Source organism: Silurus aristotelis (assembly GCF_946808225.1).
Source record: "Silurus aristotelis genome assembly, chromosome: 14".
NCBI lineage: Eukaryota > Metazoa > Chordata > Actinopteri > Siluriformes > Siluridae > Silurus > Silurus aristotelis.
In genome coordinates, this window is record NC_139587.1 from 22,697,946 (window position 1) to 22,725,766 (window position 27,821).

At 38.6% G+C, this 27,821-nt stretch overlaps 1 protein-coding gene across 2 annotated transcripts in view; it reads right to left on the reverse strand.

Moving 5' to 3' along the window:
• Nucleotides 1-5,465: 5,465 nt before the first annotated feature.
• Nucleotides 5,466-27,821, reverse strand: part of LOC310736902 (carbohydrate sulfotransferase 8) — a 64,136-nt gene continuing 41,780 nt past the window's right edge. For both annotated transcript variants that reach the window (XM_083560894.1, XM_083560893.1), the window contains exons 3-6: nt 9,975-10,006; nt 8,553-9,017; nt 6,327-8,390; nt 5,466-6,157 (exon numbers count right to left, since the gene is read on the reverse strand). In XM_083560894.1, the coding sequence (XP_083417020.1) occupies nt 7,794-8,390; nt 8,553-9,017; nt 9,975-10,006 (1,094 nt within the window). In that variant the 3' untranslated portion in view covers nt 5,466-6,157; nt 6,327-7,793. The remainder of the gene's footprint in view (nt 6,158-6,326; nt 8,391-8,552; nt 9,018-9,974; nt 10,007-27,821) is intronic.

Consider the following 27,821-nt stretch of genomic DNA (forward strand, 5'->3'; position numbering starts at 1 on the left):
GTTCCCTCACGCAAGCGCAGAACGTACATGTACTGTTTGGATTCAAATACGACGGCCTAATAAACGGATTAATTTGCAGCACAATCGATGCCGATTAATAAGAAAAAATAAAATAAAATAAAAAATCGGGCAGATTAATCAGCAGCTCGACCAATCGGTCAACCTCTAAATACCATACTACATCACTCCACACCACACGATACACACCACATTACAACACCACATTACACCACATTACACTACATCACACCACATTACAGCAGGCCAGCATACAACACCACAATACATCACCAATTACACATTACACTACATCACACCACAATACACAACACTACACCACAGCACACCACTTTACAATACATCACACTACATCACACCACTATACACAGCACATCACACTACATTGCAACACATAACTACAACCCACCTCACACCCTACCACATTACATCAGAAAAGACAAGACAAAAACAGACTATACAAGATGAAACAGACAATGTGAGACAATATAGACAGTATGAGTATTAAAGTGATACAGATTATATGACAGATCAGTGATGCACGAACCCGATTCCAAAAAAGTTCCCTCTGTACAAATTGTGAATAAAAAAATAATGCAATAATTTACAAATCTTTAACTTATATTTTATTTACAATAGAATATAGATAACATATCAAATGTTGAAAGTGAGACATTTTGAAATGTCATGCCAAATATTGGATCATTTTGGATTTAATGAGAGCAACACATTTCAAAAAAGTTGGGACATTTAGCAATAAGAGGCTGGAAAAGTTAAATGTACATATAAGAAACAGCTGGAGGACTAATTTGCAATTTATTAAGTCAATTGGCAACATGATTGGGTATAAAAAGAGCCTCTCAGAGTGGCAGTGTCTCTCAGAAGTCATGATGGGCAGAGGATCACCAATTCCCTCAATGCTGCGGCGAAAAATAGTGGAGCAATATCAGAAAGGAGTTTCTCAGAGAAAAATTGCAGAGTTTGAAGTTATCATCATCTACAGTACATAATATCATCCAAAGATTCAGAGAATCTGGAACAATCTCTGTGCGTAAGGGTTCAAGGCTGGAACACCATACTGGATGCCCGTGATCTTCGGGCCCTTAGACGGCACTGCATCACATACAGGAATGCTACTGTAATGGAAATCACAACTCAGGAATACTTCCAGAAAACATTGTCGGTGAACACAATCCAGCGTGCCATTCGCCATTGCCCGCTAAAACTCTATAGGTCAAAAAAGAAGCCATATCTAAACATGATCCAGAAGCGCAGGTGTTTTCTCTGGGCCAAGGCTCATTTAAAATGGACTGTGGCAAAGTGGAAAACTGTTCTGTGGTCAGACGAATCAAAATTTGAAGTTCTTTTTGGAAAACTGGGATGCCATTTCATCTGGACTAAAGAGGATCAGGACAACCCAAGTTGTTATCAGCACTCAGTTTAGAAGCCTGCATCTCTGATGGTTTGGGGTTGCATATGTGTGTGTGGCATAGGCAGTTTACACGTCTGGAAAGGCACCATCAATGCTGAAAGGTAAATCCAAGTTCTAGAACAACATATGCTCCCATCCAGACATCGTCTCTTTCAGGGAAGGACCTTGCATTTTCCAACATGGCAATGCCAGACCAAATACTGCATCAATTACAACATCATGGCTGTGTAGAAGAAGGATCCGGGTACTGAAATGTCCAGATCTCTCACCAATAGAAAACATTTGGCGCATCATAAAGATGAAGATGCGACAAAGAAGACCTAAGACAGTTGAACAACTAGAAGCCTGTATTAGACAAGAATGGGACAACATTCCTAAACTTGAGCAACGTGTCCCTTCAGTCCCCAGACGTTTGCAGACTGTTATAAAAAGAAGAGGGGATGCCACACAGTGGTAAACATGGCCTTGTCCCAACTTTTTTTTTAGATGTTTTGATGTCATGAAATTATAAATCAACTTATTTTTCCCTTAAAATTATACATTTTCTCAGTTTAAATATTTGATATGTCATCTATGTTGTATTCTGAATAAAATATTGAAATTTTAAACTTCCACATCATTGCATTCTGTTTTTATTCACAATTTGTACAGTGTCCCAACTTTTTTGGAATTGGGTTTGTACATAAAGTGTGGGAGTGCATGATAGTGCTAATGACAGTATTGTGCGTCAGGTACGATAAAGAGTTACTTTAGAACATTGTTCAATATACAGCAGCAGTAGTGTGTGTAACATATACGGATATTGTGATGACTATAATCACATTAAGGGAGTTTTTCCTTTCCACAGTCACCATGGCTGTTTATCAGGGATAAATACACACCGTTCACTTTAACTATTACATTCTGTAAAGCTGCTTTGAGACAATTTTTTTTACAGTAGAGATGTCATGCATCATATATATTTATTCCTCATCAGTTACAGACAATAACCCGAGCTCAGGAAGGAACCAGGCAGCCCAGCAACCCATATCATTGCTGCCATCTTCACCACTTTACACTCTCCTGATCTGAAAAAAAGCACAATTTTATAATGCCAGCATTTGCATATCAGAGAATGTGCACTTATGTCATCATCATTAAAGCAGCTGTCAATGCACTTAGGGAATCCCATTAACTCTTTATAATGTGGGTTGTCATATGACATTGCTAATAAGGTTAATGCTGCATTGTAAAGCAGGGAAATGTCTGTCAGTGGAACAGGATTGCAGGAAACACTGTCGAGATTATTTCAGAATTTTATTTTTGGAGCTGACTCGGACAAAGAAAAGCTGTCAGAGGTTAACAGTTTAACTTATGCATGTGTTTTCAGACTTAAAGACTGTTCTGGTTTGAGTTGCAGTCCAAACATGGCAACCACAACACTTTGCATTTGCATTCAAAAATTAGGCCATGTTTCAAATTATTTGGACTGAAACGATATTGCCAACTGATTCCCCCCTTTTTTTTCCCATCCCTTAGCCGTTGGCTGAAATTAGTTTCCCTCTTCAGAGCAAAGCAGCAGGAAGACAAGATATTTTTGCTCAATTAAAGCAGCAAGCCCGGAGTTAGTTCAATTACTTGAGGCAGGAGGAAGATGTAAATTTAAAGATTTAAATAGCTTAGGATGTCGCCTCGAGCGCTTGCACTTAATTTCCTTCATTTACGGGGGATGTGAGAAAGAGATGGGAATAAACGGGTTATCCAAATGATGTGCATCCCAGTAACACAGCCTCTGTGTGCATAGAACACTATCTATCGCCCCATGTTGCAGCTTCCATTCAAGATCATGGAGAATTGCCTGGAGAAAAAAAGCCCAGCATCTCTTTTACTGAGATTTTTGGAACTGTTTTGAGAGATCTTCGTGAATCTGCATGCAAACTAGGCTGCATGCTCCACATATACACATAATCACATATTGTACATATATTTTATACATATAATTTATTATAAAGCTTAAATGAGTAGAGCCATTTTAAATATGAACTAAATAAATGTTATACTTATTTAAAAAGAAAATAATCCTAAAAGTAATATAAATCCTCATTTGGTTATTTGATGCATTATCTAACCTGTATATAATTCCAAAAACAAAATGAATGAACAAAATAAATATTGTTTCTTCATCACATTGACATTACCACGCCTCAGATGGGCCACCTGCTGGACGTTATCAGTGTAACACATCTAGTTATTATTTCTATCACTAGCTCACGTGAATCGTCACCTGTTCCGGAAGTTCCACTGACTGCCTGGCCAAAATAACCGGAAGTACACGCATGCGCGTATGGAGAGCTTTGTGACAGTAGCTCGTAATGTAAACATCAAAACATCAGTTTACACTTTACAGTGATTCATTAAAATAAGATTAAATATGTTTATAAACCTGATAAGATTTGATGGTATGCTTATTATAATCAAAGTATTTGGCTATTATTTTGTTATATATTTGTAGATAAAAAAAATTGTAAATACAAATAAAATCATGACACATTATTACTCTGTAATTGGACAGGTGTAAATAATAAAACATCACCTGGTCTCTTTCTACACTTCAGCTGTCAGTTTTATTAAGACTCACATCACTGTAGCCACTAGAGCAGCTAGATCAGGGGTCTCCAAACTTTTTGAAACTGAGAGCTACTTCTTGGGTACTGAATAATGTGAAGGGCTACCAGTTTGATACACACAGTTTCCAGTTTGATCTGAAATAACAAATCTGCTCGATTTACCTTTTATTATATGTTATTATTAATAATTAATGATATTCATCTATGTGAAGACACTGATCATGTTAATGATTTCTCATAAAAAGTATCAACAATGATTTAACAAAGTAGGAAACAGCTATTTTTAGAAAAGTCTCGCAGGCTACTCATGTGGTCCTTGCGGGCTACCTGGTGTGTTCTTCTCCTGTTGTAGTTCAACTGCTCAAAAGTCAGAAGTGTTGCTTTTCTGTTCACCAAAGTTGTACAGAGTGGTAATTTGCATCACCGCAACCTTTCCTGGTTAAGTAGCCTGGTTGTTCTTCAATGATCTCATTAACTGAAAGTCTATGACCTGTATCTGCATGTTTTTAGGCAAGCATAAAGGTGTTCCTAGTGTGTATGCTCTAATAACAGAATGTACACAGGTATGATATTCTTAGCTACATTTTCAACAATGTCAGATTAGTGCTTGTGTCTGTTCCTTTCTAGTTGGGTCCCATCATCAGAATCGTAACTTTTTTATCCGCTAGGTTTGTTGTGTCATCCTTCAGGTAGATTATTGACCCACTTAAGTTACTTGTGGTGTTCAAACTATAAGCAGGCAAACCAAAACTAACATCTGTTTTGTAGGATTATAAGAAACAGTACATTTGTGCATTTCTTTGTTCTGTAACCTTGATGACAAACAGCAGCTGATTTGATGTGCCCTTTGAGTGCTGCAATCTGAGATGTCAGAGCCTGAGGCTGTCCCTTAGAGAGAAAGAGAGAGAGAGAGAGAGAGAGAGAGAGAGAGAGAGAGAGAGAGAGAGAGAGAGAGAGAGAGAGAGAGAGCGAGCGAGAGAGCGAGAGAGAGAGAGAGAGAGAGAGAGAGAGAGAGAGGGTGGGGGGGTAAATAAGAAGGGTGCGGGGGTGAAAGTGCCCATAATGCCCCAGGCAAGGGAGGAGAGGACAGGCTTACTGTAGCACAAGAGGGGGAGGGAGTGGAGCACATCACTGCTGATGTCGCCTGATGTAGAGAAACAGCAATAACTCCAAAAAAGCATCTTTTACAGGCATTCTGAATTGTTAAAAATGTACTGCTTTATGCTGGAAACATATTATGCAATAGATCTTAAAGGATATTATCCTGAGATTTTTACCCGGTTAAAATGGCTAGAGTCCATAAATAAGATTAAAAAAAAAACAAAACAAAAAAACACATTTAAGATTCACTATACATCCGATATAAGAAAATGAATCAAACACTATTTGCAACAGCAGTCAAACAATTCTATTATGCCACCTTAAACCAGTTTATTTGCCCCAAAATAATAAAAAAATAATAATAATCTGAACACAACATTATCATCAACAGTAAAAACAAAAAAAGCAATGGCACATATATATTATACATTCAACTTACAAATTAAGATGCTGTCATTACTTTGTGAGGTACAGTACAAGGTTCATACTTTATATGGATATATGTTATATTTTTCTTTAACCTCATTTAACATTTCTTTAACATTTCCAACAAGTAAAAACGGGGATATGTGCTGACCGGCAGTATGCTGTAAGGCTAAAGGCATGCTACACTGTGTTTAATGGGCTGTACAGAAAACACCAAATCACATCAGACATCCACATTATAAACCTCAAACATCATCTTTCATCAGTGGCCCATTAACAGTGCGTGTTTAATTTAAAGTGTTTAAGTGAGAAATGTTTAAGACTTCGGCTTACAGGTCAAACACTATCATTTTAGAACAAATAATCAGATGAAAGTGAAAAGGCAGTTCTTATAGATACCATAAATGACTTTTGCTCTGTATTGGAGCTTATTTTCATTTTCATCTCATCATCATTTAAATAAATAAAATAAATAGATTCATCTTTAAATACACAACAGTGCTGCTGAATTCTCAATTCTGATTGGTCAGAGGGTGGTGATTCATTTTTTATGACACAAGCTCCTATATCAAAACTGCATATCAAATGTATATTAATGTGATCCTTCTAATACAGTTCCACAGTAACATCTCATTTACAGGGATTTTTATTGTAAATGAAGGTTGTAGCTCAGTGGTCATTGGACTTTGTATCAGAAGGTCACTAATTGAAATCCCAGAACCACCAAGCTGCCACTGCTGGGCCCTTGAGCAAGGCCCTTAACTGCACGGTTGTAAGTCGCTCTAGATAAAGGTGTCTGCCAAATGCCAGAAATGCTCAAATAATTTATGCCTTAATAAACAGTCAGGCTTATGTAATATTCATGTATGGTTGTGTGTAATTGACCATTTACTAGTTTACAAAACTCATAATTAAAATTTTATTTTCAAAAATCATTTTGTATGAATGTGTTGTGTTATTTATGACTGTACTTTAAAAGTCACTAACAGCTGGAACCAAATTCCTTGTGTGTGTCAACACACTTGGCCAATAAACCTGATTCTGATTCTGATCTGTCGAAAACCATATGAAAATGTCAGGAAAATGAGCACTTCCACTATTAATGGTTTAATGAATTTGGGGAACGTTGTGTAACATCAGATGGATGGGGATGTACAGATATTCCAGTAAACACTAAACCACCACTGAACACACAACCACCCCCATGCATTCCTTTGACAAATCAATTGTTTATTGTCCACAATAAGCAAACACCAGGCTGGGCCCTTAAAATGCCATAAACATAAATGTGTAAGTGCTGACAGCTTATAACACTAAAAATAACATATATACTTCTCATAAACATTAAAATGTGTTAGATTTGACACTTTGATTTAGGTCTATTTAATTCTTATAATTTAAAGATAATGTAATTTAATTTATAATTAAAATTCTTAGAATTTTTTCTCTTGCTACTGAAAATCAAAAGCACTTATTTCAACCCTTTTTAAGTTTTATTTTATAAAGCCATACCTAATAAATATAGGTAGCTGAGACTAAATATACAATATTCTAATGTAGACACAACATTTTGAATTTCCATGTCAGTCAGGGAAAAGTGGCGGGGCTTCAAGGCAGAGTCTGTTAAAATTGAGTGGACAAAATGACTCAGAAAATCACTTTATATATCTAATAGACCATCTGCTCTATTTTATTGGAGAAAGACAAAGCTTTTGGCATCTTTGTAAATGATTTACATTTACATTTATGTCATTTAGCAGCCCCCTTATCCAAAGCAACGTACAATTACCACATTTATCTGCAAAAGTGTCAGTCGATATCTTGGCAGTGCAATATCATGTGGGGACAATTATAAATTATTATATTGCACAGGCTTAGCACACAAACGTTTACAAATGTACATCTTCCCTAGTACAGCTTTGTATTTGTATTCCTTCATAATACCCCTGTTTATGCCCTGAAATGGATTGGAATTCCTTCCAGGGTGTGTTTCCTACTTCATGTGTGAATGATAATATCCACGTTTATGCGATCTGAAAGAGTAGTGTAAGACTTGCACAAACCAGTTTGCCAAAGCCAGAATAAACCGACTGATGAAATACATTAAAACAAAATAATTAAATCAAGAAAATGATTTAAAATAAGCCTGAAGTAAAACACAGGCAATAGACCAACAATTGAAAATATCTGTCTATACATTCACAAAGTCCTCAGTGCAAATCTGAGAATGGCTTGGAATAGTTAAACATTAGATAATCCATATAGAAAAAGTCGTAGGTTTTCTGGCTTTCGTTTAAACTCAGCTGAGAAAAATACTCCTGGGTAATGCGTGAGGACGTCCTGGCTGCATTCGGGTTCCTGTCTTTAAAGCTGGGGAACGTCAGGTTCGCAGGCGCTCCGATTTGCCTGAGGAGGAAATTGGCTTCCTCTTCGATTGTCTCAAACTTGCCAATGAAGTCGTAATTGATGAGGCAGGGGTTACAGAGCTGCACCACACGCTCCCAGTGGATGTCCATCCCCACAGGACGCTGAACATCAAGTAGGTACTGGATAAACTCTTTGAAGGTCACACCCTCTCCAGAAAGCAGGGCTGATCTTGACGCGTTAGCACGGTACTTCGCGATGATGGGCTTCCCAAACACTGGATGATAGTATGAGTTCGGGCTCTCGAACTTGTCCCGAAATGCTGAGACAAGCCTCTCGAAAGGTTCCCTCAGGAAGAGCACTTTGGTGTAGGTGTTCAGGCGATGGGCAATCTGTTTGTGGTCAAAGGAGTCCAGTCGCTTTAAGTGGTTGGCATAATGCACCTGTTTAAAAAAACAGGGAGAAAATAAACAGCAAAGACACAAAATATGGGAAATACATTACAATCATTGACATGAAGAACAATTTGTGTTTAATACTCAAATAGAATTTTACATGCATGAAAACTAAACTAGAAAGTTCCTTAAGGTTGTTCTATTATACACCTGTTCATGCCGGAGCTCCTTTGTGGTGGATGCCTGGCCCTGCAGCACCATCAGCACACGCTTCCAGTTGGAGCAGCCTGCTTTGGGCACCTCGCAGTACAGGAGCTTGTGTGTGTCCTCTACATAGATGCGGGACACCTGCCTGCGGCTTATGGTCCTCGTGAGGCTTCTGTATTTGGCACACACATCTCTCATCAGCTTGCGGCGGGACCGCTGTATTTGGGTCAACCTGTGGATGTGATTGGAATCCTGGCCAGTAGGAGTGCTGTTAAGCTGCGGTAGCAGGGAGGAGCTCTTTAGAAGGAGCTTGCGATAGTTCTTGGTGATTTGAGGTGCTATGCCTTTTGGGCGAATGACAGGAGAGCGCTGATGCCCGAGTTTTACTGGACGAACACGACTGCGCTTCTGGCCATTTTTTAAACTGGAGATGTATGTATTATTGTGTAGACAATAGGGGCATTGGTCCTGCAAAGAAAAATGAAGATTTAATTATAGATAAGTATCTTTGAGTAATAGAGCAGTGACTGAGTGATATTTTTGTCATGACAATTTATCATAATTAACTCAATTTCAGGGGATGGAATGGACAAACAAAGTCATCAAATAAGCCATTGTAATAGACATATGACATTTTTGAATTTTGAAAAAAGTCTAAATAAATAAATGAATAAATAAACAAATAAATAAATTAATAAATAATATGTAACTGAATAAAAAAAAAAAAAATTAATAACCAAATGTTCAGGACAACTAACAATTAAAAACATTAGCAATGGCAAATTCCCCCTTTTTCTGTTTAAATTTATATATATATATATATATATATATATATATATATATATATATATATATATATATATATATATATATATATATATATATATATATCAAAATTAGGTGTATTATAAGGTGCCACCACAATTCACTAAGTCTTTGTAATTGATACTCCATCAGTTGGTATTTTGATGATGATGGTGTGTCTTAACATATCACTCCATATTATATCACTTCATATAATCAGTGTTTAAAGGGGTTAAGATCTGTTAATTGTAGCATATTATTTACATTTTTATGATTATCAAAACCATTCTGTGCCAGGGGGCAAGGTCATCCTGAAAAAGACCACTCCCACAGGAATATATATCATAAGGACAAAGAAGAACTTTGTATTAATTTGTAGTGACACTGTACGGATGTGTCCAAAACATTCTGAATAAATCAATAAATGTTTACTTTTCCATTAATTTTACCTACTGGGTGTATATACAATATATTGGTTCAACCACTGTGTGGCACTGGTGTGTAATTTTTTTCAGGTCTGCTATTAGATTTAGAAGAAACAGAAAATTTTTGCCAGAGATGATGGAATTTGGAGCTGAGATTTTATTTTAGCACACATAATTGTGAACGTGATTTACTCACCAGTTGCTGTTGTGGGAATATTAGCTTTCTACCTACACAGGAAAAGAAACAGAGCGGTGCTTTCATTTAGTATATTTTCTCACACCGACTTAAACATTCCAGATTAAAGCAGTGAGGTGTGTATCTGAACTCTCTGCTCTTATAAAAATACCAAAGCTTGCTCTTTCATTCTCTCTTCCACACACTCATTTACTTTGCATCAACTCCTAGAGATACAGTGAAGGGAAAGGGTAAGGGGATGGAGCTAAGCAGTGTACGGAAGAAAGAGGCAGAGCGGAGGATGACTTCCACAGCCGGCACTAATGTTTATGCCACTGCTCACTGCAGCATCCAGATGGCAACTCAGCAGCGTCAGGAACATCATTAAGACCAAGGTTACTATATGCAAAACATAGGTGTGTGCAAGAGGAATAAGAAGTTTTTATAAGCAAAAAAAATAATAAAAAAATCTAAAAAGCAGCCCAGTCATTCACTATAAATAATAAAGCAAATCCAATGAGAATAATGTACCCATTACTTAGAGGCAATTGGGGGTTTAAAAAATAATAATAATCTCTGCTGTTCAGCAAGTGTGTCTAAAAACGTGATATCTCACTAGTGCCGAGTTTGCAAATTATTGACAGCTGAGGCTTCTTCCCAGCTGCTCTTCTCTAGCAGTGGTGCCTGTCTCTCGAGCGCAAAGCAAAGATTAGACCAGGACGTGAGTCACACTCAGACAAGCATGAGGACGTTGGCTGAGGTGTCTGAGTGCCTTGACACTGGACCTGTAGTGGGCTGAAAAAGTAACATCTCCTTTGTGTCTCTTCACACATTTTTCTTCTTTCTCAACTCTCATACGTATACCTTTCTTCTATTATAGCGGTAATAATCACCATACTAACAATAAAATCTGGTATGTATGTAATTAGGAAGATAATTTTTCCAAATGTTTATTTGCTATCCTCTGATCTGATTTACTCCTGACTGCTTCTGCTCTAACCGGTTTATTTTAATTCCTTCTCGTACTTCTGATCCAAGTGGTCTATTGGGTTTCAACAGACCTTGAACAGAGACACTTGTTTTGATTAGCATAAAAAAAGAAAGAAGGACCAACACAATCAGCCACTTTAATAACAACTGCTCAATTATTCAATATCATAAAATAATACAGATACAGATCATTATTGGAATGGATGAAAAATGTAATCTCAGTGATTTGGAATGGCTGTGTGTGGTGGTAGTTGGGCGGGTTCGAGTATTTCAATTAGTGTTTCATGCACAGTAACTGTCTAGAGTTTACACATAGTGGTGCCAAAAACAAAAAACATCCAATAAGAGGCCCTGAGGGAAAACGTAGTCTTGTTGATTAAAGAGAGGTAAAAGCAGATTGGTCAAACTGACAGGAATGTTATGGTAACTCAAATACTGTCTTATAAATCTCATAAATCATTCTTAACAAACTACAGTGAGCAGAAAAGCATCCCCAGTTGCACATTAAACCTTCAGGGTGAATAAGAAGACTTCCTCTCCTGTCGTCTTTTATTTGTAGATGCGCAACTCTGCCACGCACATGCGACGTGAGATAAGTGAAGCAAAATGGCAGCAGAGTGGAAAAGTACAGATGATCTGTGTTAAACGGCTAAATGTCGTCAGCGAGCTCTCCTCACTACAGGACCTGGCACATCTCTCAGGTCTATTAGATCAGAGTCATGGCACAGACAGGCAGAATAAACGACACGACTCGGAGTTGGAGAGCAGCACGTCAGCACAGTAGGTGCTGGCAAAGATGGAGCAATGCACACAGCGCTCTGATTCAACACTCCTTATAGCCTTCAGGATATCTGAAGAGTTTTGTGTGGAAGAACCGAGTTCTATGGAAGAAGCCGTGCCATGTTAATGGGCTCTGCCCTATTTTCACTGGGAGTGAAGCTGAAAGAATAATATACAATATGTCTTTAAGGTATGCTACACAAGAACGAACAAACATTGAGTCATGCTGTTATGAGAAAAAAAAAAAGGGGGTGGTGTGATGTGACCATGTCAAGCTCATATCAAGCTCTGATGACAATTTACAACTTTGTTGAGCAGAAATGCATCTTAGAACGCACTACATGGTGAACTGTGAGAAAGATCAAGAGCAAGATATCAAGGCTACAAGAGCAAGAGAACACATTAAGTTCCACTTAGGTTGTCCAAGAACAAGAATCTGAAAGGCAGCTGAAGATTGAAATAACTAGGACTAGGACAGTCAGTGCATGTGCACTTGTAATATTTACATTATACAGGTAGCAAAGGACAAGAATGCACCACACATTATGCTACGTGCTGCTAAAAAAAACACTTTGGCTAATTGTAGCCGTTATCATTGATCAGTGCCTAACCCAGCCATTAGGGGGGCACAAGCCAGTGTACTCTTAGTGCCGGTCCCAAGCCCGGGTAAATAGGGAGGGTTGCGTTAGGAAGGGCATCCAGCATAAAACATGTGCCAAATCAAATATGCGGATCACAAATGAGAATTTTATACCGGATCGGTCGAGGCCCGGGTTAACAACGACCGCCACAGGTATCGTTAGCCGACAGGGTACCGGTGGAAATTGGGCTACTGTTGGCCGAAGGAGGAGAAGGAGAGGAGGAAGGCGTCTACAGAGACGGCAGGAAAAGGAGCACTGTAGGAGAGTAGAGGTTCGGGTTGGTACTTTAAATGTTGGTACTATGACAGGTAAAGGGAGAGAGATAGCTGATATGATGGAGAGGAGAAAGGTAGATGTGTTGTGTGTTCAGGAGACCAAGTGGAAAGGGAGTAAGGCCAGGAACATTGGAGGTGGGTTTAAACTGTTTTATCATGGTGTGGATGGGAAGAGAAATGGTGTAGGGGTGATTCTGAAGGAAGCGTACAGTAAGAGTGTAGTGAAGGTGAAGAGAGTTTCTGATAGGGTGGAAGTTGAAGGGATGATGATAAATGTCATCAGTGCCTATGCTCCACAAGTTGGCTGTGAGATGGAGGAGAAGGAAAGATTCTGGAGTGAATTAGATGAAGTGGTAGATGGTGTACCTAGGAAAGAACGATTGGTGATTGGGGCAGACTTTAAGGAGAGGAATGTGGAAGGGCAGATGGTGGTAGATTTTGCTAAAAGGATGGAAATAGCAGTGGTCAACACGTATTTTAAGAAGAAGGAGGATCATAGGGTGACGTATAAGAGTGGAGGAAGGTGCACACAGGTGGATTATGTTCTGTGTAGGAGATGCAACCTGAAGGAGATTGGAGACTGTAAGGTGTTGGCGGGGGACAGTGTAGCTAGACAGCATCGGATGGTGGTCTGTAGGATGGTTTTGGAGGCGAAGAAGAAGAGGAGGAAAGTAAGGTTTGAAAGAAGAATAAGATGGTGGAAACTGAAGGAGGAAGAGTGTAGTGTGAGGTTCAGGGAAGAGGTCAGACAGGGGCTTGGTGGTGGTGAAGAGGTGCCGGATGATTGGGCAACTACTGCAGGAGTGATGAGGGAGGCAGCTAGAAAAGTACTTGGTGTGACATCTGGAAATAGAAAGCAAGACAAGGAGACGTGGTGGTGGAATGAGGAAGTGCAGGAGAGCATTAGGGGAAAGAGGTTGGCAAAACAGAAGTGGGATCGACAGAGTGATGAGAAAAGTAGGCAGGAGTACAAGGAGATGCGGCAGCAGGTTAAAAGGGATGTGGCGAAAGCCAAGGAAAAGGCATATGAGGAGCTGTATAAGAGGTTGGACACTAAGGAAGGAGAAAAGGATTTATACCGATTGGCCAAGCAGAGGGACCGAGCTGGGAAGGATGTACTGCAAGTAAGAGCAATAAAGGATAGAGAGGGAAATGTGTTGACTAGTGAGGAGAGTGTGTTGAGAAGATGGAGGGAGTATTTTGAGCAGCTGATGAATGAGGAAAATCAGAGAGAGAGAAGGTTGGAGGATGTGGAGTTGGTGAAGCAGGATGTAGATAGGATTAGTAAGGAGGAAGTGAGAGCAGCGATTAAGAGGATGAAGAATGGAAAGTCGGTTGGACCAGATGACATACCGGTAGAAGCGTGGAGATGTTTAGGAGAGATGGCAGTGGAGTTTTTAACCAGATTGTTTAACAGGATTCTGGAAGGGGAGAGGATGCCTGAGGAATGGAGAAGGAGTGTGCTGGTACCGATCTTTAAGCATAAGGGAGATGTGCAGACCTGCAGTAACTACAGGGGAATTAAGTTGATCAGTCACACCATGAAGTTATGGGAAAGAGTAGTGGAAGCCAGGCTGAGAGAAGAGGTGACCATCTGTGAGCAACAGTATGGTTTCATGCCAAAGAAGAGCACCACAGATGCCTTATTTGCTTTGAGGATGTTGATGGAGAAGTATAGAGAAGGACAGAAGGAGCTGCATTGTGTATTTGTGGATTTAGAGAGTAGAATAGCAGAGCTGAAGATGTTGAGGTTTTCGTTGGGAGTGACGAGGATGGACAAGATTAGAAATGAGTTTATTAGAGGGACAGCACATGTAGGATGTTTTGGTGACAAGGTGAGGGAGGCGAGATTGAGATGGTTTGGACATGTGCAGAGAAGGGACAGGAATTATATTGGTAGAAAAATGCTGAAGATGGAGCCACCAGGTAGGAGGAAAAGAGGAAGGCCAAGGAGGAGGTTCATGGATGTGGTGAGGGATGACATGCAGGTAGTTGGTGTAAAAGAGGCAGATATAGAGGACAGGGTGGTATGGAGACGGATGATCCGCTGTGGCGACCCCTAATGGGAGCAGCCGAAAGAAGAAGAAGAAGATCATTGATCAGTGCCTAAGCTGAGAGGTGTGTGTAAGACAAAGTAGGGCAAACACACAGGCATATTCATAAAAAAATAAAAAATTACATGGGAAGAATGAAGCACTCACTAAAAAGAAGCAGACTTTATTTACAGAGTAATAAAGTTAGACTGATCATTATCCAGTTCATGCGCACAATCAAGATGAAATGGACCACGAAATGTTAAATCAATATAAGGTCATATGTGGTATTAGTGGCTAATTGAACTCATAATTAGTAAAGCAAAGCAGATGGTATCATGGATTATTTCACACACACCATACTGTGACGGCTCCTGCGAAGCCTGAGCCTAATCTTAGCGCCGACTACCAGTTTCAGTGTCTCAGACTTGGTGGTGTGTGTCAGTATGGGGGCTGATATCCATGTTCATGAATCCAAGAATGTGTTTCAGAATGTGTTGCTCCATGGTGGGTGTGTGTGTGTGTGTGTGTGTGTGTGTGTGTGTGTGTGTGTCTGTCGGTCCGTCAAATAACTCTAAAAAAAGGAGGCTGTAGGAAATGCTAAAAAATCATTGTACCAGCAGTTGTATATTAAAAATAAACTAAAATGTTTATATATCTTAGAAATATAATGCAAACCTAAAGTAACATTTAAAATGCTAAAAAAATTCCCATAAAGGAGCAAAGTATATTTCAGTACCATTTCTTAAATTCTTTTCCCCAATCTTACTGTAGCTATGTTCCACTTATAGTAATGATTGTTCTCTGGTGTTATATTGTGTTAGTTAGCAGTTTGTTTCAAGTGCAAGACCAGAAGCTTGTTCTTCTTCCTTGTCTCACAAAAATCTTTGGATTTAATCTAATGCACTAAATATCTTGGTGTTTGTATATATTATTGCTAAAGGTTTGCAGACACCTGATCATTTGTATTGTATGTGCTTTTTAAGCATCGTATTCCACATTTAGCCCAATTTGCTCTCACAATCCCCTCCACTCTTTCCGGGAAGATGTTCCACTAGATTTTGTAATGTTCTTGTGGACATTTGTGTTTATCACAAGGGTGTTAGTAAAGTCAGGTACTGATGTAGGTGAGGTGGCCTGGGGTGCAGTCAGCGTTCCAATTCATCCCAAAGGTGTTCAGTACGGATGAAATCAGATCTCAACAGCAGGTCACTCAAGATCCTCTTCTCCAAACCATGTAAACCATAATTTAATGGAGCTCGCTTTGTGCACAGAGGCATTGCCATGCTGGAACAGGTTTGGGTTTCCAACTTTAAGTGAACGCAAAATTTTATTTTACCGCATCCAAAGACATTCTGCACAATTGTATGGTTCCAGCTTTGTGATAACGGTTTAGAGAAGAACCACATATGGCAGGAAAGGTCAGGTGTCCCAATACCACATATGGCAGGAAAGGTCAGGTGTGCAATACCTTTGTCCATATACTATGAGGTCTGCAGTAATGGACTAATCACAATCCCAGGCACCTAGAAAAAGCAACTTGCGTGTCAGTTGTATTTTCATATTTTCTTAGTGGTCATTAACATAACAACAACCAACATTTAACTGCATTCGTCTGACAACTGAAAAAAAAAAAGACTCTACTTCCTATTCATTTTGACTACAGAAAACATAACGTCTGATCAGTCCACATGTTTATACTGTATTTAATTCGATTTCAATTTGATTAGAAAGGAGAATTTAACAATAGACAATGTCAAAACAAAGCATTAGCTAAAATTACCTTTAGAGCTTTAGAGAAATAAATAAATAAACCTTGAGAATATTAATTCAAAAATTAATAACTGTATCCCTTTTTAGTTTATTTCTATATATTTCTTTGTGGTGCACACTATTGTCTAATCACCCATTCACTCCCACCTGATGCACTACTGCATTACACATGATCCAAACTTTTTTCCACTAAGCAAATTATTCAGTTTGAACGAATCTTTCCAGCATCAGGAATTATGGATGATTTGGAAACAGCCAATGTATTTACATTAATCCACAGCCAAAATAATTTCTTCCTTCCTGCCATTGGCGGAAATGTGATGCTTTACCACGAAAGCAAGTTGGTAGTAGGAGAAGTGGTTGCTTAGTGGTTAAGGCATTGGACTTTGGCTCCAAAATGTTGTGAGTTCAAATCCCAGCCACACCAAGCTGCCACTCCTGGGCCCCTGAGCAATGCCCCAAACCCCATAGCTCAGTTGAATTGATAAATGTAAGTAGCCCTGGATAAGGGCGTCTGCTCAAATGCCATAAATGTAAAATTATTTGTATAGAACAGATGCTATAATCAGCTCATCATACTGAGGACTTTCAGCTATAAGCTGCGGAGTACAGCTATAAAGTTGCACACTACAGCTACGAACTGTATCCGTTCTCTCGCCAGATACTCCTGAAGTTAATCCATTTATGTGGCGCGTCCATCAAACGACTTCCTGTGTCCCTGCTTTCTCTCTGACTTTATCTGATCTCAGCCATGCTATACATCAATATTTATATCCACTAGACAGAAGATGGAAGAAAAGTAAACAGCTCTAGACACCAAAGTCAACAGTAAAAAGCAAAGCAAATGTATAGTGACAAAAGGTTTTGTGTCTGTGTCACTAAACATCTGATTGGATTGGGGGAACAGGGCGGCTGGATAAATAGAGGAATGCAAAGATGGACAGATAGAAATCGGCTGCATCTGTGCTCTTTGTTTTGTCACCAAACATAATTCAAAATACTGGGGAAAAAAAATTCTTGATTTAAGAATAAATAAATAAATAATTCTTTCATGTACACTTTGAGAGTGTGAATGTCTGCGGCAGTCTGGTCTTTTATTTAGAGTCTGTCTCCTCATTTATTGTCAGGCACTTCACTTGTTTACCCCTGTTGTGTTAGTAGACCCCCTGATGCTGCCGCCGTCTGTTGTGTACTGCTGTGCCGAAAGTCAGAAAGTGTGTGTTTCCTCATCAGTGTGCCCCCTATGCCCACTCCCTTCCATACTCACGATGAGCCTGCATGCTGCCCAACTCTTCATTAACTTGATTAGCATACTTCTTATTCATAAGTTTTTAAACTCTCCAAAGCGCAGAGTTGATGCTCATATGGTGGACACCTCACAGCAAAATAATTATAAAAAAGAAAAGCAAACATGATCATGATGATTAAGATGAAGCATGTTAATTTGATAAATCAGTAAAATTCCAATGATAACCATTAGTAACCATCTGTAGACTATGACTACAATATGTTCAATGCAAATGCCTGTTCCTTGACTCATGCTCTATGTGAATGTCTGTCCTATTGTGCCATTATGTACACACAAACCTGTACACAGACAGGACTTGGTGTTTTCAGTGGACTACCAAAAAATTCTCAAAAAAGACAAAGACCAAGGCTAAACAAGCTTTCAAGAGAGTTCATCAGCCCTGGGTATCAACACAGAGAAATACTAAGTGAACAAAGTCATTAAAAAACCTTGCTGAACTTATATACTAGGGATGGTAAGACTCACTGATTCGTATTGGTGCATCGGCATAAAAGTTGACGATGTGATGCATTGATTTAAAAAAGTGCGCATCGGATACAAGTTGGCATTTGTATCGTGTTGCATCGTTTTTAACAAATTTGCATCAGTAAAAAAATTAATGAATTTATATATAATGATTAGTAAACGCACTATACTTTTATTATTTAGAAAGTGACCAATAATTTGTTCGATTGTACACAATGTAGATTTCTGCTCGCTAAACTGTTTGAATAAGTACATTTTCTCAGCACTATTGCTGCTACATCAGTATGACGTATGACAACAATACAGACACCAAGGCGTGTCCTGAGAGTCACATAGAATACAGATTAACATGGCAGAGGTAGAGCTGGAGACAGAACAGGAAAAGACCACACTAATACTAACACACTACAAGGTCTGTTTGTCAAAGGGCCATGTGTTAGAAGTCAGAAATACTTTAGTAAATCTATGATTTATGAACATATACATTTATGAAAATAATTATTTTTGCTGTCTGTTGAAAGCAAAAAAATAAAAGTGAACTATCTACCATATTGTATATGATCATATTTTTTTTTCCATTAAATTGTATTGCATTGACTTGCACTTTATTGAATCAAATTAAAAATTGCACCACACTGCATCGTAATAGCGGTAATTCGTATCATGACGCATCGGTAGCTGCTTCATATGTATCTGTAATGTACCATATCATTGGCTATGTGAGATGCACATCCCTAGAATATAAACATATATGTAATATATGTATTAATACTTCCTTTTATCATACATGCACTAAATATAAAAAACTGCAAAACCCAATTAAAACAATTAAAACAAAACACATCACAATAACAAATCACATGTACTTAATTCATTTCACAAAGCAAAACCTTTTTTTTTTCTTTTTATTTAAAAATCGTTTTAATTTTGAGTATGCTTATAATATTCACAATTTTCGAAAACGATCATGTTTAACACAAATGAGAGCAAACCATGTACACTGTACATGGAGAGATCAGCAGGAGCAATCATCCACAGTCCAAAACATGAACTGCAGGGGGCTTTGCTGTATAAGCTTTATCCACCTTTCCTTTTCATTCAGTATGAAGATCATGTGCCTCATCTTTATGACCATAAAAGCTTTTCACTCTACAATTATCTTGCAGAGAACAAATATAAGCTGTGCCTCATTAATTGTTGTGATAGATATTCATCCAATTGTATGACAGTGCAGTGCCAGCAAGTCACCCGGTGGGACAGTTCCTGTTTCACTGTGGTGATACTTGTTGGCATTATGCGTTCTGGCTGGCTGGACCTAAATGCATTGGACAGGATTGGATTTGATGCAGATTCTTACTCATCAATAGATATACCTGGCTGGCGAGGAAATTAGGAACAGATGGGTCTAGAAAGTATGAGAGTAAGTTCATTTGAATATTGTTAGTGTTAAGATTGTTCTCACACCGGTTCACACACATTCCTTTGTCTGTTCGGTGTCAAAAGAATATTTAGGATGTTAGTACATAAGGTATACAGGGAGTCTTTATCTGGGCTCTCACATCTCCGGCTAGTATGTCTTCTTATCCAAACTTTAAACAGTTTTAGGTCAGGCTTTCTTTTCAATATGTATATATACTTATCTGTTGCCTACAAGAAACCGCAGAAGAACATTGCTCCATTCTGTGTGCTGTGTGATTCTTCCCTGATCAGAACCGGCACCACGAGCATCGTAGATCGCATGGAAAAACTCTCTAGGAATTAAGTTTCGTTTCAGCATCATAAAAATCTAACAGATATTTAATGCATAGGTTGTAAATAGTAAATGAAGTGTTCTGACCAATGAATGTGTCTAATTCATTTGTAGACAAAGCCTGATGTTACCAGTAAGGTTGTTCAACCCTGGCGATCTGTCTTGACATGTGCTCTCCAACATTGCCAGACTTACACTGTTCCATATAAAACCACTGGTCTGAATTGTTGAGGACATTAAAAGCAAAGACATCTGGTTCCTCACTGGCATCCTTAAGCTCTCAAAAAAAAAAACAACATTCACTGCTGCAGATGAGCTAAGAATGGTGGAAACTGACAGATGAAAGGCTTTAGCACTGTGAAGCCTGTAAAGCGGGTCTCGTATTCTATGAGTATTTGGAGGATGAATCATGGGTAATATGCAAAATCCAAAGTAAAATGCAAACCTTATTAGCACAGATGCATTCTGATTAGACGAGTAGTGATGCCTGTAGCTGACAGTCAGAACCCACACAACATGCACTACAATGTCAGTGAGACATGCAATAAGCCTGACAGAAATAACCGCAGACATCTCCTTTGGGAAGCAGCTGAAGAATGAACAGAGGTCAAATTCAAGGCTTACCTGTCTTAAAAAAGAGTACAGAACAACAAAAAAGGTCATGTAACCGAACGTTAATCTTGGCATCTCTTGGAAGATGCAGAAGAGCAAACGGTGTGCAAGCGAGTAAGTCCATGAACGGTGGCTAATGAGGAAATTATGGATTGTGCCAGTTGAAGAATTTTTTACAAATTTTAAGAAAGTTGTTGCAGAGAGTTTGTGAAATAGACTGGAATCAAATTGCTTACATTCCTATAGCTGTCTGGACCAATACAGAATAGCAAACAGTAAAAAACACTTTCTACATGCTTGCCCACATGCAGGTCAGTAGAGTTCTCAAAATGCATTCAAATGCAACCCACAATTTCCTTAAACATCCCTGTTTTTTTGCTATACTTTTTAACTATCATCTGCACTGCAGAAATGGTTCTTTTGCCATGTTATTTAGATGAATTCTGTATTAAATTGACCTTGTGTGCATTTCGAGGAACAAAATCATTCAACAGCCAAGTCCACTTTTGACCTGTTATGGAGGACGAAACACTGCAAGCTGAATCTGTTGACTGCTCTGAATTTTTTGCTAGACAGGCATGTCATCAGACTGCAAAAGTAATTTCTTTCAAATTTTATTGGCCAGGATACCTTCAATAACATGATACAGCACATGGATCTGCGATCATTTCTGCAGTAGCTTAGCGCCTTTTCAAGATTCAACTGATTAAACAAGTGGAATTACGCTGAAAAAAAATTAATGCTAGAGGTCAACTTATATGGGGTTTTCTCCGCCCGATGCTGATATATAATGCCGTTTTTTTGGCCGATTTTCTCTTTTTTAATAACAAGTGTGTAATAAGAAGGGATACAGAAAATTGCTTACAGTTATTGAACACAAGTCTCTACAATCCGTGCACTTGCTAGCAGGTTTTGGTACCTGTAGCCTAAACTACAGCCTATTCTCACATTACTCACATTCTCTCTCTAAATGTTATTCTCATTCTATCATATTTAACCAATGAAAAATATAAAGCTAGATTAAAAACGGAGGATTATATTTAAAACCCAGGACACACCAAGCTGACAGGGGGCCGTCGGGCAATGTCGGGTGTTTTTGGGAGTCAGTTTGACTTTTTCAGTGTGTTCTGCACTGTTGGCAGCTGTCAGCTGTTTTTCGGCCGATTCTATTTGTCAAATCAGCGGCCGATCTCGCTGACCAGAAAGCAAATTTCTACTGGTTATTTAGCTCATCGAATGAACATATGAGGAAAATAAAAACAGAACTGACGAAAGCAAACAATGATGGAGTAAAGAGAAAATGCAGAGACACTTGTTGTCATTCTTGTTCTCGTCTTTGCAAATTGAAACAGGATTGAAAAAAGCTACACAAATCCGGTAGTAATGATCGTGGCAGGTTTGAATGCTGCTTGCTTTATATATTCAAAGTTCTAACGCTTTCATTTTCCCTGTTTGGATGCCAAACACAGTACGTTCTCTCAGACAAGGGCAGAACATACGCGCACGGTTTGGTGTGTCAGATGCGCCTGCCTAATAATTGGCATAATTTGCAGCACAATCGGCTGATGCCGATTAATTGGTCGGCTGATAAATCGAACAACCTCTACTTAAAGCCACTTTATAGGTACATTTAAAAACCATTCCTATAGTGCATTAAAAAGACACAGTTTGTCTAGAACATGTAATCCAGCCACAAAAGCTTGAATCAGTCCATTGGGTCTTCGACTGCATTTTCTTTGATGGAGTTGGTACTGCTGTGGTAACACTCTTTGATCACTAGCTAAGTGAGATGTGAGATGGTTGGATGCAGCATCGCTTTGCTCCGTGCCCAAAAGATGCATTGCTCCTGTGCCCTGAGGCAGTCGATGAGAATGGCAGTTTGTCAGGTTGCTGCACTGCCGATAGTTATATCAATAGACATTAAAACTTGAGAGTGTATGTCACCGTAGGATGAGAAGATCCTCTTACACTAAGCGTGTATCGCTAACAGTTTAGTGCTCCAAGTATTTGCATCTGCATATGCATAATGAGGGTATGGCCTACAATAGAATTGAGTTTTATTTTTGTTATAAAAATAAATTCTACCACTAGACTCAATTAAACACCGATTTAAGACACAATGGTGATAAACCTAGACATGGAAATCCCAGCACTGGTTAATGCTCTGGATTGGATGCTTCCTCAATCTAAAATCACTTGAAATATGCATGTTAAACAATTTTTAAAATCCAACACTTGATTCTATTTTACAGAATTTAAACAAACAAGAAGCCCATTATGTAGTCAATTATGACACTGACCTGACAGCCAGTAAGGACATGTAAATGGCAATTGTCTTTATTTGAGCTTCATATCTCACAGCTTGGTCACAAACAAAGGGAAATCAACAGTGTGCAATTTCTGTTGCATGTGATTCCAGTGCCAGGGCACACGTTTTGATGCCATGTGAACTATTCTTGCAATCAGGGCCGGCGCTAGCTATAGGCAGCGCAAGCAATGTTCTATTATAACCATAACAATTCTATATACTAGTTCACCAATCAAGATGGGAAGCATAAGACTTGGCTCTTTGTCCACTGGAACCAGTTAATATCACAATTAAATGAGGGTCCCCACACTCTGAATACGGGAAGAGTCTGTGTACAGTGATGAACAAAATCCAACTTTTCTGCATTCTTACCTGATGATGCCAAAACAAATTTATCCCGCGAAGGTTGCTAAGCGGAAAGCTAAACAAGCACGGAAAAAAGCGCAGCTCGTGATGCAGCTACTGTATGTGACTTTAATCGCAGCTAGGTGGCCATGAACAAGAAATAAAAAAAAAAAGCAGAAGAGCTGGTCCAGATGACCTTTCCTTTTTTTCTTTTTTTAGTGTTGATCTTAAAATAATTAACATGCACATTTAAGTAAATATATAAAAGTACTGATAACTGGTTTGTATGAATTAACAGAAACTTTTAATTTATAACATATAATATATAGAATTTTAATATTTTTTTCAAGTGCTTTGTATTTATTCTGAAAGGTGGAGGGTAGAAAGCAAAATATCTAAATATCTAGAACGGGCCCTGCTAGCAATATAAATAATATATCTTGTACAGAGACTAAACAATTTGTTTTAAAATAAAAATCTTTACATCCAGTTGTCTGTAGAATTAAACTTTTTATAACACAGTTTAAACTGCATTTTTCTTCATGTCCATATTTCATAGGTTTTTGATAAACATGAAGAAAATGCGGATTGTAAAAACACCATGACTCTACACAATAGTTTGACTAGATCTCTACCTGGCTAGTTCTTGTGCTCACCTGTCTCTTATCACACCACGCATGCAGTACAGAACTGTATGCATGATTCATTGCTGAGTCACAAGCAGCTGGAAGCTGCTTTCCTCGTGGGACACCACTGAGAGCTCGGCCTGATTCTCATGCACTGGGTGAGATGAAGAGATTCAGCGCGAGTGAGCTAGTGCATGCCAGAGGCTGTGAATTGTGTGAAAATATGCTGTATATCACATGCACCGGTGCTGTTTGCACTGTCACGTATTACAGCCTGCCGTATCTCTCTGTATATAAATGCACCAAATGTGAAATGCAATCTTGGGAAGAAAATGTATGTAGAGATTCCTTTCTAATATTATTGTGAAGTGAAGGTAAAAGATCACCTGCATCTTGTCATAGATCTTCAGAGGGAATGATGTGCACTGGCTAATATTAAGGCTGAACAAACAATCTAAAAGCCATCACTTCTTTTAACTGCAGTAATAAGCGCTGATATTGTTTCCCGGATGCTTGACATGACCTTCTTCCTGAAGGATGATGAGGCTGCTGCGTTCTACCTTCTGTTTGCGTAGCTTCATCTTTAGATGTAATGAAAATGGATTACTCTCTAAATGAAAATCCAGGTCAGTCCACAAACTAGATTGTGCGATTGCTGTGCTGCATGGAAGAGAGGATTATTTTTTTGCGTTTTCCAGTGTTTACAAGTGGAACAGAAACGTGTGCCGATCTAGCTGTATTGATCTCGAGCCGTTTCCTAGGGTAATAGAGCACTCTGCCCTGCTGCTTTGCCAAGCTTCTCTGTATTCTACATCGTTGCTTTGACATTGAAAGTCTTTAGCTTGCACTCAACTCTTTCGCAGTCTGGACTTGAAACTTTTGATAACAGCACTTTTATCTTTTTAATGAGATGAATAAACTGAATAGATTTGCACATGCTGGTAAAGTGACTGATATTTTGCTAGTAAGGAACAGTTAGGTTTCCTCAGGCTGAGTCAAAGAGAATGAGAAATAAATGCAGAAGATTTCCACCAGGCCATTAACAAGAACAAGGAATCTCAAGCAGAATCTAAAAAAAAAACCCTATAACTCTAAAACACTATAAAGCTGTGTTTTTGAACACCTTGCACCACAAGAAGCCCCACACCTCCATGTCCTCCTCATGAAAATGGCTCAAGCAATGATTGAATTACATCCAGTTCTCCAATTTTTACAAACACTCACTAAGGAACTGTACTTCGGTGTAGGAGCCCTGAGATTGTTCTTTTAACTGGACTCTTTATGGGTCTCCAGTTATTCCATTTGTGGGCACTCTACTGGAATAGCACACACTGACCCAAAAAGAATGAGCTGTATGAAGGTTTCAAGAACACCATCATCATATACAGAGAGGAGAAGAAATCGAAAGCAGTGCCACTCTTGTGCATTGGTGTAAAACAGCTTTCTCAAGGAAGTGGAAATGAATAAGTACAGAAAACAGGAAATATATCATTCTAGATAATATTACTAATAACAGCTTCTTTTGTTGTATTGTATGGTGTATATTTCTCAAGAACGTACAGTTAAACCAAGTTACAGTTATGTATAGTGGATTGGAATGCTTTTATATTTAACTGTAAATGTATCAAGAGGAATTATAAATAGGCTCCTGGCTTATACTCCAATCTCCTGAAAGTCAAATTTTAATGAATGCAGCATGACTTATTTCATTTTGATAGAGGATGTTGCACATTGTGGGATTTGGAGTGACGCTGTTTCAGGGATCGTACATTTTTCAGAAGAAAGGTCCCTTTAGCTCATCAGCATGAACTGATAAATGAATGTCATTAGCTGGGACCTAATTTTAAGAGGGAAATCAGGCACAGAAATGTGATACCTGCTCAAAGTGTACATGCTTATGTTTTAACCATATGACTTTTGGCTGCAAGCATATTTTTAGAGCAAAATGTTAAATACAGTGACTTACATTTAAAAAAACATCTCAAAGTAGGAACAATAATAACCCCATTGGGGTAAGAATCTCAGTGCCCCATCCTCACACTATGAACTACTTTTAGTTGCAAAGGACCTGTAGACAGACCTGGGAATGGGGTTGCCATAAGTTTTATAGTTACCAAATTTCCACAAATCCAAACTATAATTGCATGTGGTATCACTCTAATGTACAGAACAGTTTCTAATGTAAAATCTATTTATTGCAAAAATTAAGAAAAGGAAAGCGTTATTGTGTCGAAATGAAAATCAGAGACGCCTTTTGTATATAAAAATCTAAATCTCAGTTTTCATTCCACGTTTCGCTGTTGCACTAGCAAAAATAATTTTTTTGTTGTAGTGTCTGTATTCCCACTACACACAAACACACATACATACACTCTGGTGATAAACAATTAGTATTTCTTTGGTTTGAAATTTAATTCCAATTGGATTTTTTGCACATGAGACCTCTTAGAAATTGTATTCATAAGAACGATTCAGGACCTTTACTACACTAAAAAGACAAATGAGAGTTCTCATCTGAAGGGACAATACAATACTCATTTTTGGTGGATGTGTCCCCCCCCTTACTCTATACCTTATCAAATAATCAATATGAGTCTTATGAGCTGAATTAGCTGTGTGGATTCAGATTCATGCTTTAGCTCACTGGATTCTTCTGCGTCTCATCCGAAGCTTACTTTAATATCCACTCATATCAGCTTCTCTCTGGGTCAAGATCATAATTAACCCTAATAAATATAAGAATGAGAGGATGACTCATTATGACTCATAAGCTCATTACTGCCATATAACCATAGCAGGGCTGATATATGACACAGATTTTGATTTCTGGGAGAAATACCATTTTACAAAGTCGTTCAATAAAACACATTATTCTGGATGGGTGACATAGTAATTGTTCGATTTATTTTGCATCATATCAGATTTCAGACGGATGGAATATTTTGCTATATATCCTGTAATTAACTGAGCTGGCTTGTAGAAGATTGTGGCAGTGCTAACATCTCAAAAGAAAAGAGAAATGAGGATAGTTACTGGATAACATAAAAGAACACTGTTTGCAGAAGATGTTAAGCTGTCGTTTACACGGGTGTATAATATTTTTTTGTAGCTTTTTTCTTTGTGCCACCATGCCATCCTCTGTCTCTCCTCTTAAGTCATAAACAGTCTCGGGTGATTTTGCTGAGCATTAACAGCAGTAACTTCTTTAGCAATCTGAGATACAGGAGCTCCTCTGTTGGATCAGACCACACGGACCAGCCTTCACTCCCCATGTGCATTAGCGAGCCTTGGCCACGCGAGCCATGACCCTGTCGCCAGTTCACCACTGTTCCTTCCTTGGACAGCTGCAGTTTTGGAGATGCACTGACTCAGTCGTCTAGCAACCACAATTTGTCAAACTCGCTCAAACCCTTGCACATTTTTCCTGCTTCTAACGTCAACTTTGAGGACAAAATGTTCACTTGCTGCCTAATAAATCCCACCCACTAACAGGTGCCATGATGAAGAGATAATCAGTGTTATTCACTTTACCTGCCATAATGTCATAATGTTATGCCTGGTTTGTGTATGTTTTTTTTATTTTTATTTTACAGAGCTCTGATTAATACAATGAATGAATAATGAACAAATGCAGATTAGGAACTCAGATTTGTGAAAGAAATATTTACCCAGTAAATGCAACTGAAAATATGTATTGAGACATGTAACATATTACAGTGCAAAATCCATCTATTCCAGCTGGCCGGCTCTAGCACAGAGAGACTGCATGTGCCAAGAGGTCTGCACTTGGATGGGTTAAAATAATTAGGTGCTTGTCATGAGAAAGTGGGCTGTGGTGCAATGCTCCTTGAATGCAAGCCCTACAGTAAATTAAATCCAGAAATGCCAAGTATCCAATTTCTTACCATTGCCATTATGGCCACCCACCCATATCCATTTATCAATTTCACCCAGTGATGGC